This window comes from Chelonoidis abingdonii, chromosome 9 (genome assembly GCF_003597395.2).
Source record: "Chelonoidis abingdonii isolate Lonesome George chromosome 9, CheloAbing_2.0, whole genome shotgun sequence".
In the NCBI taxonomy this organism is placed as follows: Eukaryota; Metazoa; Chordata; order Testudines; family Testudinidae; genus Chelonoidis; species Chelonoidis abingdonii.
This window is the reverse complement of record NC_133777.1, coordinates 1,273,265-1,288,951: the sequence shown is the minus strand read 5'-3', so window position 1 is coordinate 1,288,951 and position 15,687 is coordinate 1,273,265. Positions and strand designations below refer to the sequence as shown.

Genomic DNA, 15,687 nt, shown 5'->3' with positions numbered 1-15,687 from the left:
ATCCCCAATACCAAACCAATGCAGGTAGCAAGCTTTGCCTCCTAAGGAAATAGCATAGGTTGGTTTGATCTAGTTCAAGAGGCTTCAAAAGACAAAGGACTTAAAACTGCATAAAATTATCAGCCTTGACCTGAGGAGGGCTCCACTGGCACTCCATCCGGGGACTGACAGACATGAGATTGTGACCAGAAACAGGCCCTGTGGGAGGACCTGAAGTTCTTTCAAACCTGCCAGCATCTCCCAGTGGAAGATGGTTACCTGGTACACCAGTAGCACGTATACATAGTTCCTCTGAAACGCTTTTGTTCTGAATATGTAGTACTTTGCTTTATGAGACCTGGCTGGTCACTGAATAACCTTGTCATTAACTGCAGGAGCTGAGCTGAAGTCAGACTTGCTGAGAGGATCAGTAAATCACAGAAGTCTGCAGACCAAGATGCCAGGAGGGAGTGAATCATAAAATTCCGCCCTGAGAATGGTGATAGTTATATGCCAGAGACCTAAGTGAGGCACCCAGAAGGAGGCCATGAGCGGGTCAGAGGTGCAGTTAATTCAGGAACTGTGACACCGGGGGGAGGGAGGGGGCGTTGTCTCTATCACAGTACAGCTGATTAGTTGTGATGTGGACACCTGCCCAATGGAGACTGCACTTAGGCACCAACCAATGTCTTATAGACACCAAACAGTTGCTAGAGATAGCGAGAAAGCCATTACCAAAATCTGAGCTGCAGCTGAACCCAATGCATGAGAAACAAAAGATTATTCCTACACCTGAAGGCAGCAGGATGGAGGTGTTTTTTCACAGTGGCTTAACTGGGCAGGACTGGACTATGGCTAGATGTCAGAGGTTCTCTTCTGCTGTTCTCATCAATGCAGAATGATCTGGCACTAGCTATGTTTAGATCACTGAATATATCACTGTCCACAATGGCCGAAATAAATTTTTTTACTAAGGAAGTTAGCGATACAAAAATCACTTCAGCTAGAAGCACGGCGCAGTTTACAAAAATAAAGTTTAATAGCATCTTACATCTAGATAATCCATTGAATGCTTTTCCACAATGAAATGTACAAACCCTGAATCCAAACAGGTAGATCCAGCCAATCACTGTTAAACAGTGCCATTGGCTTCACAGATCTAGTGAGGCAAGACAAGACACATTAAAAGTCAGCCAGGTTGACCAGCATCATCTCACAGACCTTTTGAACCTAACTTCAAGTGGAAAAAAAAACAGTTTACTTGTGGGAAAGTGAACAGATGACACTGAGGAATCTTTCTTCAACACAAAATTCTATCCATCTCAATTTACTTTATCAGTGCAAATTCTCCTGTTAGTTTTAGAATCCATCGTACTACCCATTTACTTCCCAACTGCCTTGGCTTGTGAATAATGGTACACATACACACTTCCATCTTTCTGTCCAGCCAGGAGACAGGAATCTGTGACTGACCACCTGACCAAAGACCAATTCCCATCAGTATTTGGTGGAAGTAGAGCAGTACATTGGCCTGAAAATAAGTCCCACACTGCAATTGCTCCAGATGTTAGCACAGCTGCTGCAGAGACACCCTTGACTTCGCCTTCAAGGTACCTAAAACCAGGCACAGAACAATTAGTACTCTGCAGGGTTTCTTCATATAAAATGTCATTACACAAGATTTTAAAGGTTTTATTTCAGATTTGTTGAGTGTAAAAGAAATAAAAGTCTTCCACATGGAAAAGCCTCTTAAGGAGAAAGAAACCTATTAGAGCATAAGCCAATTGTAGGAAACTAAAGTATACTGAAGTTATAAGTTGTTTTCATTGCATTTGACCAAGAGAGGTAGGAGGCAATTGTTAATGTTACAACATTCTAAAGCGTCAATCTGCAAACACACAACTATGTAACTTTTCTTATGCATATAACTGTTTGGAGGATTGGAGACAATGTCTTACTCTCCAGATTTAAGATCTTGGAAAGACAGCAGGTCACCTAGCTCCTTATGGCAATCTAATACTAAGTAAATGTACTTACATCTAGAGGTTAGACCCTCAAACTGTTTTAAGCATTTACAGTGTTAATTTGCCTAAATTTTCACAGAGGTTTTGCCTTTGGATTCACAAATTACAGCTTCAGTTACAGAATCTCTCCTCCACAAACATCTTGTGAAAGTAAATAGAGTGTGAACTCTGCAAGGGACCAATTCCCTGGCTTGAACACAGGGCTTTCTTATAAAGAGCTCCCTTGTGCACCAGGACACAGGGAGCTCAGAGGTTAGCTCACAGACATGTGCAGGAAGCAGATGGGAAATAGGCAACACCCTCACTGTGATCTGTATATACAAAGGTTGAAGTGACTTATCACAACCTCACTATCATCAGCTAGCAAATGGCCCCTCACAGCTTGCCAGCTTTTTGGCTCTCCCATGGACTCCTTTTATCATTTAACGATTCCAGGTCTCTGCTTAAAAAAATAGTCTAAGAAATACATGTGGATCATTCCTGGGATACTTGCCTTCCGCTGTGGCCAGGGGGGAGAGAGAAGAACATTACCCCAGTGCTTCTGGCTGTTTTGGGATTGAACACTCTCATCCGGAATGCAGGGTTTCCACAGGACTCACTCTCTTTGGCATGTGGGTGACTTAAAACAACAAACAGGAGGCCCTGATTTACAAAGGAAAAATACATCACTAGAGTGAATGTTAAGAGAAAAACAATAACTAGTAGTTTTTTTCCAATCAATCATTGGTAAATTCTTTCCTTAATCAGAGCCCCATGTCAGCTGACGCTGTAAGCAGTAAGAACTCACCACTCCTGGTATTTATCAAATGAAATACAAAAAAATACAGGAGCTGCTGGGAAGCTGGTTGATTAGGATTTATTTGGTGCAGTGGAATGCTAGGTCAGTGACACAATGAATTTATGCACTTCTTTTTCAGCTGAAAATAGCTAACATCGAATCAGGATTAACTCACACAAAAGATAAGTTTGTTGGTCTCAATCTTGTCATTTATTCACACAACAAAACTACTGCACAATTAGACGTGACTGGGAGCTTCTGCTTAAGGCAAGGCAAGGCCAGGCTGAGAGTCAGATCTTGAAGAATTCCCCACTGGTCTGGCTCAAGCCAGTGCTATTAATCCATACATTCATAAGCACTAAATTTACACACCCACAGGATTAAATGTTCAGTGAGATGAATCCCAGTCAAGAATCCTAAGAATGCAAGTGGGCAGAGCATCCAGGAATCAGGGCAGAGGTGTTAATGAATGGGAAGATCCATCAGAATTAGAACCAAGACTTCGTACACAAATTTGTGTTTTTAGATCCAGTTCTGAGTGTTTGGGGTATGTATAATTATTAAATAATTGTAGCATAATAAGGATGAGGCTGTGCCATCACCATGGCTGGAGCTAGTCATTAGTAAATTGGGAAAGATTAACTGTGCAATCACACCAATCAATGATAGTTCTAAAACACACACACAAAATGTTTGGGCAGCTGTTTTTGAATCTACTGTGGCGTGTTACTCTTTCGCTTACCAATATATCTGTGAAAAGGACAAGAAATTGAGAAAATTGATTCAACCTCTTCCCCACAAACTAACTCCTTTTTCCTTTAATTTTCTTAGTGGACCTGAACACAACAGGTCCTTAAATTCAGGAGCCTCTTTTAGACAACTACACCTTTGAACCCCAGCCATGGGCACTCATGGCACAAACAGAATGACACCATTTCACATACGTACAGAGTCAGAATAGGCGTGATGGCAGATTGAAGCAGGATAGGAATAACCAACGTGCATCTTTTTCAGAATCTGGCCAGTTTTCAAGTTCCTGCAGAAAATGGAAACAGATAACTTGACTGCTTTATAATCCTCTTATTTGTACTTATTATTTAGACTGCAGTAGCACCAGTGAGCAAGGCACAGCCCAAACAAATGACCACTCCAAAAAGGTGGTAGACAACGAGTGAGGGAAAGGGATGCCACATACAAGTGCCCTGAGCAGCACTGGGATGGCAGAACAGCCTGTTAGCTATATGTTTATCTAGATTTATAAAAACAAAATCAGAAAAAAAAGTTCTGTTCCAGGCTCTAGGACAACAGATTTAAAAATAACTAACAACATAAGGACAAACCAGCAGCAAACTCCACCACATAGGATCTGTAACTAGCTAATACAGCCAAAATCACTATACATCCTCTCCTCCCACTGTATCATCCCACAAGCAACAGTCCCTCCCCAAAAGCCCTAGTGATATAGTGTGATCTCTCAGGAAGCACTTACCAAACAACAAGGCTGTTCACTGCAGTTGTGCCAACCAAAGCGTCTCTAATCCCTTCTACCTCAGCAAAAGCCAGAATGGTTTCTTCTGGGGGCATCAAAGTCTGCCTCTCATTGCTTCTGGGGAGAACATGAACATAAACAGTAGATGGGAAAAAACCCTCAGAATTCAATACACAAAGAGAATGGATCACACGCAGCAATATTCCAGAAAGGACAGCATACGATCCCCTCAGCACCACAGATACCACTGCCCAGTCTTTGTGACATCTCCTGAGGGCTCTCCCATCCCCATACTGAAAACACCACAAATATCAGACTGCTTACCTTCCTGCCTCCGAAACTGAGATTATTTCGATTTGCTGGTCTTGAAGCGTCCCACTAGTACTGACTAGCCGCCCGTTTCTCAGACCAAGAACAGCTTTTATGTTCCCGGTTTTCACTAGTGACTGCTTTAAGGAGCCGTCTTCAGAAGAAGAAAGCAAGAGCCTAAACCAAATCAGAACAGAAAGCTACATCATAATGAAAGTGAAGGAAATGGAACCCAAATCTGGCCTTCTGCAGCGCACAGAAATGACTGTGTTTCGAAGTGGTCACACCTGCACCAGTGGGAGGAAATAAAGAGTAAGAGAATCCTTGCAGATAGTTGATTTTTTGCCTTTACTCAGATATTTTCAAAAATGCTTTAATATTTGCAAAATTGCTTAAAACTGACATATCAGTAAGAGACTACTTCAGCCTCTGGGCAAGAGAAGAGGGTCAAGTAACACAAAATTATCTGCAGTCAAGCTGGAGAAATCAGGTTGGAAATGTTTAATCTGCAATAAAAACCACACACCCAGAAACATTCACCTTATTTCTCCAATCTCCAGATCTCCCAAGGCAACACATACAAGATTACAGACATCTGGCAAGGGAACAATTTGTATTACTGGAATCTGTAAAGGCAAAGGACACGGATTTAGTTAGGGACACCCATAAGCTCCTTCTCAGTTTGACTTTCTCCCCATTATCAAGAAAAGACTGCTCTGTTTGCAGGATCATGACTTATTTTCTCAGTATTCAAAAGAAATAGTTAGATACAGCAAAGAATCAACAATCATCAAATCTGTCCTTAACCTAAACAAAGAGGCAATGATCTTTGGGAAGATAAGAGGAGATGTCAAAAGAAGTTGAGGAGTTTAAGGACAAAGAGGACACCAAGAAGTCATGTTGCTATACAATCAACATCCAGTATGTGGAGATCTTTACAGTTGTAGAGAACTAAAATTTAACATAAAATTGAATTGTTCAAAATATTTGTGCCAAATTCTTACCTGGTACAAATCCAGTTGCTTAGCTGACTTCAATCGAGCTACACTAACATGTGCCAGCTAAGGATCTGGCCCACTAGGTGTAAGAAAATGTACATTCCTCCTTGTGAGTCTACAGGTTGTGTGTGTCTTCGGAAGTGACCCAATACTACTAGAAGACTGCCCCAAAGTGAAGAAGAAACTTCTGTGTACTCTACCTCTGTAAGGTGCCAGGTGTACACCTTTTTCCACTGGTTGGAAGCCAGAGGTTTCCACAGGGAAATGGAAGTCTCACAAGCAGTTATGATACACAGCTCTGTGCAGCCAGCTGATTCCCACCAGACAGTGCTCACATCCACAGCACAAGAACTTGAGGGGTTCTGCTCAAAACAAAACAGTGTTGAAGTTATTCCAACTATGGATATTCAGCCTGGAGATTCAGGTTAACTCTTGCATGAAATCACTTCCAGAGTGCCAGTGTGATAGAGATTTGGAGTTGTGGGTTAGTGCCTTAGATTCTGACTTTGGAGTCCTGGCTCCCAATGCCAGTTAGGCCATAAGGAAAATGAGTTTGGTGGTTTCATCCTAGAAGTAATGGATATCTATCCATCCACCCACAGCACAAAACCACCTGCCATTTGTACACAACAGAGAGTCTGCAAAGGTGGATCCAAGACCTGAAACACAGGTGGTATCAGGGCTGAGGCAGAGTAGCCAAGCTGTCTGATGAAGCTTGCACAGCACCTGCTTGTACTCAGTACTGCTATCTGCCTCCTTTTCACAGGCGGGAGGGGAGAGGCTACAGATAACACAGATCACATAGTGTCACTGTAAACAAGGTTTAATTTTAAACAGGCGGCAGCATTTTTCTTTGTCCCTGTAAAGAAACATTTGGATCCAACTTTATTACTTTTGGTTGGCTGTGCAGGGTTTGGTTCCAAGGCCTAGAAATGACCCAACTTCTGCAAGTGCAAATGGAGCTTCAGAGTTCAGAGGACTTCTCCACAGCTGTCACTGCCCTGCCCCCCAACTGTTCTCTACCCCCTACAAGACATAAAAGGCAAGGGGGACAGAGGAGAGACCATGTGAAAGGGAGATCTGATGGCTCAGCTGTGCAAACAACCCCAAGCCATGTTTGCCTCACTTCACAAATGCATCAAAGGCCAAACTCAGCTCCAAGCAGGCATGAATGTCAGCATGCTCGAGACCTAACATGATTGATCCAGTAAGGAGCAACTCCAACTAACCTTCAGAGACGGAGGGAGGACATGAGAACAATGAAACACTGCCGCCAGCCACAGTCTGCAATGCTTGGGAAAGCAGGAATCAGGCAACCATTTTCCCTGAGGCTGAAGAGCAGTGTCTGCGTTCGTCTGTTGATACATCTGCAGTTGTTGAGACACTTCAGTGTTTGGGATTTTTGTGTGCATTCGCTCTTCAGTTATACACAGATGCACTGGAGTTTGACTCAAGCTCTCTAGTTGCTTTTTGTGAAAGACCAAGAGGGGACTGGCTGATTATGGGCAGAGTCTATTTTTCTTTTTATTAGTCTATTTTGTTTTGCATCATTTATATTTGTTTTATTGTGCTTTTATTTGGACTTCAGATAAAGACATTTTAAAAGTCTCAGTAAATAAAGAAATACTTTTTTTATTTAAAAACTCAATTTGTGGATGTAACTCAAAATATTATTCCCCAACCTTTAGCTTTGAGGCCAGTTGCAAGCTCCTGTCTCTCAGGTTGTCACTCAGTGCCACGGCCAGCTGCTCGGCTGTCAGTTTGTTCTGGACAAACAAAAAGCACGGACTGATTAAATACAATTTCAACAAATTATGCTCCACACGTACCAGTCCATGTACAAAAGAGTGCGCTCACTCGACGGCAGATTGCTGGACAGCAGCTTTAAGATCACTTTTGTACCAGTACATTTCGGAAAACAAGAGATTATCTCCCCCTCTGAATCTTCTTTATACCCACCTCCAAACCTCCAATTTCCTGTCTTTTAAAAACATCACTTTTCTAATGCTTTGACGCTACTCTGTCTCCTTATATTAGTAGCTCCTTTGCCACTCTTGCAAATACAGAGTGGATCTCTTTCTAAAAAGGAGGTTTTGTCTACTTTCCTCTGCTCACGATTTATTTTGTTCTTATTTTATAACTAACTAAATTTCTGGGAAATTTAAGTTAGAGACTCTACCACAATAACCAAGAAAAAGTCATTAGAATCTACAAAATACTTGAAAATTCAACCTGTACGTTCTTCTTTACTTTTAATTGTGGTTACTTTTAGTGTTTGTTCCCCCCCCCCCCATCTCATAATACTACTTTACCCCAAAGAACAGATCCCTCTCTAACCTCCTGGTTGTTGGACGTAGGTATAAAGAGTAACCGTGTTTTGTTGACCACACCTCTGGGTATAGTTACACCTTCCTTTCTCCACTCCCATCTATTACACTGACTGTTTTGTTCTCTATTGCTGTCCTTACAGAGTTCCGGCCAAGAGCCTTTCCTAAGGCAGGTCGGCTTTGACCAGGGGCCCAAGAAACATTCTGTTCACTGGCATGGTTAGAATTTACCTCCCATAACTAGCAGCAAAGTCCACAGTTCAAGTTTAAGCAAGGGGGATTTTGAAGGATTTGCTCTGCTGCAAGGCTGGGATCGCCTGGACAAACTCAAACATTTACGAACAGGCAGCTAAGGGAAACCACAGCCTCTGGCTGCAAACAGAGCTAGCATGCAGGAAGGCCTTGTCCCTGAACCTGAACAGATTTTGGGAAAGATGGCTCACAGATAGAACCACTGCCCTGATGCTCCCTGCTAGGGAGTCTCTGCTTTTACCTCTGCACTGCAGCACTCCTTGGAACCGCTCCCTGGTTGCTGATACTCTTTGATGATGACAGCTTCATCAGACTTACAGTCAGATCCTGTTCTGCAGCTATCAGAGTGCAAAGCACCTGTGGAGTTATACTCCCTCCCATCCACGACAAGACTGGTTGGTTCTTTGCAGAGATTTGTTTTCACTTGCAAAGGAAGTACAGAAAGTGTGTCAGGTAAGGTCTCATTGTGTACCAGTGACAGGATAGCTGGGGTTGCACCCAGGACAGGGAAAGCAGGTGTGTGAATCTGTGATTCAAGCTGGTTGATCGCACCAGCTGAGACAGTACTTGCTGGAGTTAGCAGCAATTCCCTTGGAGAAAGCTCCTTCTTGTGCAACTGCCCTTCTAAGTGAGGCTGTTTAGGTGACATAGTCTTTGAAGGAGAAATAAAGCTATTTTCTACACTCTTCCCTTCTGTATTCACTTGTTTAAGTCTCATGTCCCCTAAAGTCACAGTGTCTCCAGCACTCTGGAGCCAGTGTTCAGACCCTGAAGGAACAAAGGGCTCTAGCTGTTTCACTGTGCAGGATTGTAGTTTCTCAAATTTAAGGAGATCAAACTCCTCATCGGGTAAATGGAAGTCTTTGATGTCCAGCTTCGAGGGCAGCCACTTGACACTGAGCATCTCATTCTGGAAGTGAAAGGGCGGATCGAAGGCCCTAGGATCCAGACCAAGACGGTCTAGAGGAACTGGACCTTCCAAGTCCATCTGTTGACTGTGCCCTCTTTTACCTAGAAACAGGAAAGCAAGATAGTACAGAACTGAGAACTTAGAAGAGACGGTCACATCATTGCACAAATACTCAGCAAATATGCAATTCTCTTTTCTCATTTAATTTAATGTATTAAAATAAAGCCTCTATTTCACAATAGAAGTAAGATTTTCTCAGAAATACATTTTGGGACAATTACTGCACTTCTTGAGGCTGCTAGAAATGACTAGCATTGCTAGCTATTTGGTTAAAAATGCTCCCTCCCCCTGATGATTTTTGTTTCCAGACTTTTGATTGTAAGCTCCCAGGGCCAAGGGCTATCTTCATCTGTGCCTTGGACAGTGCCAAGCACTTTAAGCACTGTTGATGCCTGGACACTATGGTGACTGGTGTCCTAAAAAACTAAGAGAGGGGCACATCTGTGCAAATCCCATCCTTGCACGCATGCACTGAGTACTGTAAGCATGTGACTCATGCACACCTTGTTCCTGGCCCAAGTGTTTTCCGCACAGTTCCCCAGCCATTTCTTCTTATCTGTTTCACAACAGTGAGCAACCAAGGCCAAGCATGAGAGGAGAAGCTTAAGGATCATAGAAGGCCCAGAAAATGAGCTTTTGGGGTATTTATTTGCTGGAAATGCTCTCCTCAAATTTTCTGACTCTAAAATATGGAAAACAAGAGAAGCCATACCTGCAGGAGGATCAACCACAAAAAGGTACTTTAGAAAAAGGTACATCAGCCAGCAAGAAGACAGGACATTTAGGTAGCAAAAAAAAGCAGGAAGGGAAGTTTAAGGAAAAAAAGAACCCAGGCCAGGCTAAGGACATACTGGAGCAAGGGTACTAGCCCTCTATAGTCTTTCCCTCTCCCCAAAACTTAAGTTATAGCTTTAGGGAACTCTCTGATTTTTCCAAGCAATGGTTCAGTCAGGTACCTTTAGATCCTTGCCTCACTTTACGTTTCACAGAGGAACTTGGGAGATCGTGCTGAGGTAGAGATTCTTTAACTGTTGGCAGCTGCTCAGCCCTGCAGACTTTCTGGACACACTGATTCTTAATGTGTCCCATTGGCAGTTTATCAGCCTGACTCACGTTTACATTGGCTTCCAGATCTCGTGTGGGGCTGGGGAAAGCTTCATCCCATGGATTTAAGAAATTATTTCCTTGGAGTGGATTTTGAATCCGTTCTAATGGAGGCTGATGGCATTTGCTGAATGTTTGGCTTCCATCAGGAAGATCAGCCTCAGTTGGCCATATAACATCTGTCATTTCCGCTTCTGGGGCCTCACCAGCTGCAGGAACGAGCACCCTTGTTTTGCGTATAGGTGACCTCTCAGGGTCACCCTCACAGTTTTCCTTTTCATGGTGAGAATCATTTGACAAGAGATGACTGTTTTCCTTTAGCATTGTAAGATCTGAAGTCTCAGGACATGCTTGTGACCCATTCAGTGCAGGTCTGCAGGTAGAACCCCCTCTGCCCCTTCCTCTCCTCCAGGATTTTCCCTTAGCTTGTTTCGTACTAATAACAGTCTTCTGAGAAAGAGAACCACTGGAGGTGCTCCTCTCATCTGAGAGAGGGAGAGATTTCTGAGAACTACTTGAACTCACTGGGTCACTCTCTGCACCTAGAAAAGGGAATGGAGTGCCTCTTGCCTGCACAACACTTCTGGCAGTTTCTTGGTAGAGCTGATCTGAATTTGAATTTACCTGCTTTTGTCTACTTCGCAGCCCTTTCCTGCTCCTGCCCAACTGGCTGAGAATGACAGCCTCCAGGTCTACTTTCCTCTGGCAGTTAGACATACGCCGAGTTGTCCTAACATAATATTCTACAGGAAAGAGAAGTCCTTCAATCATTGTGCAAGAGCTCAGTGCGCTTTCTGCTGCAGGAGGGGTCTTCTCTAGGACAGGAGACCCTGCTTCAGTCTGAGCATCTTGATTCCTCAAAGGTTCTTCAACATTATCCAGAAGAGAGTCAGGGTTCAGAGGTCTTGAGCTATTGGTCTCATTGCGGTTTCTTTCTTTATGGGGTCTGTTTTCACTAGTGCTAGGGCTGCTTTTGCCTGCAAGGGATGATTGATTATTTGTAGTTAAATCCAGTGCCCTACACAACTCTTCCCGATCCATTTGGTTTTCTATACAGGCAAGTTCTTTTCCTGTATTCTCAATGTTTTCAAGTGAAACAGGGATATCACTCACTAACCACTGGGGCAGTGGCTCACAGCTATCACAGATGTCCTCAGCACATGGAGACACAGGCTGCTGAACATTATTGCCACCCATCGACATGTCTGAAAGTGGTTTGGGGACACTCAAAAATACATTTTCTTCAGGCATTTCCTGCAAATCTCCTACCTGTGGATCTTGAGGCGTTAAACCTTTTTCTTCCCTCATAATGACTGGCCTGGGGGCCTTCTGAATTTTATTCTTGGTGTTTGAGATGGTGTTTCTCCCCTTGAATACTGGTGACCCAGGCTCCTCTGTACTGGCCATTTCATTTTCCAGTGTTTCACCAGCACTGATTGGTGGTACTTCACAAGTTGATTCTCTCCCCTCTGAGACCGAAGTTATTCTACTCCTTGGCAGTTGGTTTTGTTTCTCCTCAATAACAGATCTCATGAGGCCAGAGAGGATATTTTCTGGGTCACTAGTTGTGCTTTCTGCCAATGAATTTTCCTGCAAGTTAACTTCACTGTTGAAGAATTCAGGCTCAAGTTTAAACGTGACAGACATTTTTTTCTCAGTGCCTGAGTCAGAATAGGTATTGGTCTGTAACCTACATGTTCCAGATCTATCGCCACCATTGGGAGACTGTTTATCCATCAGTTCTGTGGAGACAAATGCAATTAGCATTCCCCAAGAAAAGTCCCACTAAGACAAGAGGCAACAAAGCAGAACCAGAGACAATTTTACAAAAATGGCAAACTAAGGGTTCTGCAAAAATTATTCCACTGACATTTTATATTTCAGCCAAGAAAATTAAGCAGACACACCACATGATGCTCAGTTTACTAAGCATACACCAAATTAATACATGCTTAATAAGCAATGATGCTTCTAGAAACTAGGTGGTACAATGTGTTAATCTACTGGTCTTCCATCTCTGAAGACCTTTCTCGTGCCTGAAAAGGAACTGAGATGGACAGTTTCATCCTTATCACTATCAGGCAAGCACAAACTTACCAGCACAAATAGAAGACTCTGCCCAACACTAGAACAGAGGAGGTAACACCAGGCTCAAGAAGCACTGGCAAATGGGGGTAGGACTGTAATTACGGATGATAGTTGGGTCATGATTTAGGAGTATTGTCAGAGCCACATATTGTGTGCCAAGGGTAAGGCAATAATTGAATAAAAGGGACAATTCAAGTCAGAATTTTCATGAGTGTTAGCAGAGCTGGGAAGCACCCTAGGACTGTGGTATCACATTGTGCCATAGGTCAGGACTGAGGTGATTAGGCAGAAGTAGGTGGTAAATCAGAGCTGGCACCTAAGTCTTGACATGCAACACATACTATACTATATTATATTACTTCTATACTATACTGAACTGTAGGATGGGATCACACACTCTATTCATAAGGACAAACGGTTAAAGAAAGAAATAATCACATCTCAACAGGTTATATTTTGAACTGTTACCTGTGGTATTATTCTCCGTTTCCTCTTGCCTAAGCAATCGATTTTGTTCTGCAACAGTCTTCTTAACATAATTTTTAACTCTCTCAGCTCTTTGTGCACGCTGTTAAAACAACAACAAATCAATGACTCAGCATTTCATTGTCTGCAGTTTTTTAGTTTTTTTAAGAATAAACTTCATCTCCCAAAATCTGAGCATCTTTCACCAAATTTATCATTCAGAAACACAAGAGTCAGGCAAACTTAATAATTCAGGGTTAAACTATGGTGCTTACCTACCTGTAACCTGTTGAATGTTTTGCTGTATTCTCTTTTCAGGAAGGCTAACTTTTCTTTCAGCTAGAAAACAAAGATGACACATCACAGATATTACACAATGCCTACAGTAAGTAAAAACTGAACCAAGGCCTAGAATTGTGCAGTGACATTTTAAACCTAGAAAATTCATACACCCAATTCATACATACTCAAGCATCCCGAGAAAAATTAAGGCTTCATTGCTCAAGACCACTGCTTAGCTCTCAGGCCTCTGTCCCAATCTTCTTATTCACTACTCTGACCATGTCAAACCATCTTCAAATCCCTCTGCTAGCCTCCTCTTGCCTCCCATACCAAGCCCTATCTTTTTATTCTCACCTACAAAGCCCTGGACAATGCCATTTCTGCCTGTACACCTTCTTCCTCAACACCCCATCTCATCTGAAACCTTTGCCTCTTCTTGCCTTCAGGTCTTTCTCCATCCCACACCTTCTACTTGGAACTCTCTCCCACTCTGAGTGACAAAGGGCATCCTTCTCTATTAAAAGCAGCAAAGAGTCCTGTGGCACCTTATAGACTAACAGACGTTTTGGAGCATGAGCTTTCGGGGGTGAATACCCACTTTGTCGGATGCATGCATATTCACCCACGAAAGCTCACGCTCCAAAACGTCTGTGTCTATAAGGTGCCACAGGACTCTTTGCTGCTTTTACAGATCCAGACTAACACGGCTACCCCTCTGATACTTCTCTATTAAAATACCCCTTTACAAGCAACTGCTTCTGTGAGGTATTTCAGCCATAAGCCATTGTGTACTGTAGAGAAGTTGTAGTAACTCACAATTGAGATCTGAATTGTTCCATTACAAGGCTGATTTTTACATATCCAATCACTCAACTTTACCAGAATTAACAAATCCATCTGAAAATTGCCCTGCAAGGTCCAATGGAAGGGTAGAAGTTTCCTGGGAAGCCTGAGGACTGACTGAGGTATTCATAAGATAACAGAGATCCAAAAATGAGGTGGCCAACTTTCTGAAATATTTCCTAATATTGTTTGCCTCTTCACAGCTCAAAACCAGCGTGACCTAGAGGTGCCAAATTTGATTTGTTGAGCTGGTCTCTTTAATAATGGAGAAACCTTCTGTCCTTCTTCTTAGCCCCCATGCCCACACAATACAAAGACTTGGGCTCCAGAGTTTTCAAACTCTGAACCAGCCAGAATGGCAGCCTCTGAAACTGTCAGATGTAGTTCCAAGCATCCCAAGGCTCATGTTAGAATTGCCACATCATGTGCACCTTAGGATGTCCTTTGCCCAGGCTGCAAGCAAATTTCACAAAACTATTTTCCCATGTTAAGCCATAATGGGCTTACACTGCCAATGAGCTTAAACTGCAGCAAGAGTGGTTTAGGCTGGACATTAGGAAAAACTTTCCATCAGGGTGGTTAAGCACTGGAATAAATTGTCCAGGGAGGTTGTGGAATCTCCATAACTGGAGATTTTTAAGAGCAGGTTAGACAAACACCTGTCAGGGATGGTCTAGACAATACTTACTCCTGCCATGAGTGCCAGGGGCAAACGTTTATATTTGCTTGAGAATCAAATATCTATTTATAGAAAGTACAGTCTTAACAATCACGGCCATCAGCCTGGGAACCATCCATATTTGTATCTTGCTCTCTTTGATTTAGGGCCAAACCATGCCCCCTTTTGAGTCAATGTGTCTGCCCAGGCAAGTGGGATTGGGCCATACACCATAAGGTTATAAGAACAGCCAGACTGGGTCAGACCAAGGGTCCATCTAGCCCAGTATCCTGTATTCCAACAGAGCCCAGTGCCAGGTGCCGCAGAGGGAATGAACTGAACAGGGAATCAAGTGACCCATCCCCTGTCGCTCATTCCCAGCTCCTGGCAAACAGAGGCCAGGGACACCATCCCTGCCCAGCCTGGCTAACAGCCACGGATGGACCTGTCCTCCGGGAACCGATCAGCTAGTTCTCCCGGGGGTGGGGGGCAGCCCCCCCCCCGGGCGCACACAACCGACTCAGAGAACTGGACAGAGCGTTACCGCTCATGGGCCGTGCCACAGACACCACCGCAGCCAGAGCAGCGCCCGCACCTTTTCCTTCTCCTGCCACGTAAGCGCCTTTCCCGCGGGGGGCCCGTCCATGGCGAGCATCTCCGGCCCCTGACAGGACCCAGGCGCGGGGCGGGGCGGGGCGGGGGGCGCGCGGCTCTGGCAGAAGCCCGGGCACGGCCCGAGAGGCTCCGACTGCGGGAGCAAACGGGCCTCAGAGGCCGGAGACCGCGGCCGCCGGGCCGGCGGCCGGGCCGGCCGGGCTCCGCTCGCCCCGCCCCCAGCAGCTCCCGACGCCGCCTCAGCCACCCATCCCGGAGGCGCCTACACCCAGGAGCGAGCTGAGCGCGCGCCCGTGGGGAGGACGACAGCAGGCGGCCGAGATCGGGTGGTCGGCATGGAAGCTGCAGCGCAGCTTCTGAGAAGAGATTGGCTAGTCCATTGTGGGCGATGTGACGCCACGGCAAGCCGGCCGAAGATTGGCTGTGTTTGTGGGCAGGCCGGAAGCGGCGGTACGGAGGCGAGCGGCGATTGGCTGGGGGTCATGGCCGGGAGGAGGCGGAAGCGC

General features: G+C 44.3%; 1 protein-coding gene across 2 annotated transcripts; it reads right to left on the bottom strand.

The window, feature by feature from the left end:
- Nucleotides 1–999: 999 nt before the first annotated feature.
- On the bottom strand, nucleotides 1,000–15,538 carry PALB2 (partner and localizer of BRCA2). 2 transcript variants are annotated; one of them, XM_032766195.2, is made up of 13 exons: nucleotides 15,162–15,538; nucleotides 13,063–13,122; nucleotides 12,787–12,886; nucleotides 10,083–11,972; nucleotides 8,398–9,167; nucleotides 7,260–7,343; nucleotides 5,778–5,939; nucleotides 5,120–5,205; nucleotides 4,595–4,756; nucleotides 4,271–4,387; nucleotides 3,730–3,817; nucleotides 2,497–2,645; nucleotides 1,000–1,593 (listed from the first exon to the last, which is right to left on the bottom strand). In XM_032766195.2, the coding sequence occupies exons 1-13, from the start codon at nucleotides 15,219–15,221 to the stop codon at nucleotides 1,362–1,364; spliced, it is 3,960 nt and encodes a 1,319-aa protein (XP_032622086.1). In that variant the 5' UTR covers nucleotides 15,222–15,538; the 3' UTR covers nucleotides 1,000–1,361. The 2 variants fall into 2 exon arrangements, with proteins under 2 accessions (XP_032622086.1, XP_032622087.1); XM_032766196.2 differs by having other exon boundaries at nucleotides 4,271–4,384.
- Nucleotides 15,539–15,687: the final 149 nt, after the last annotated feature.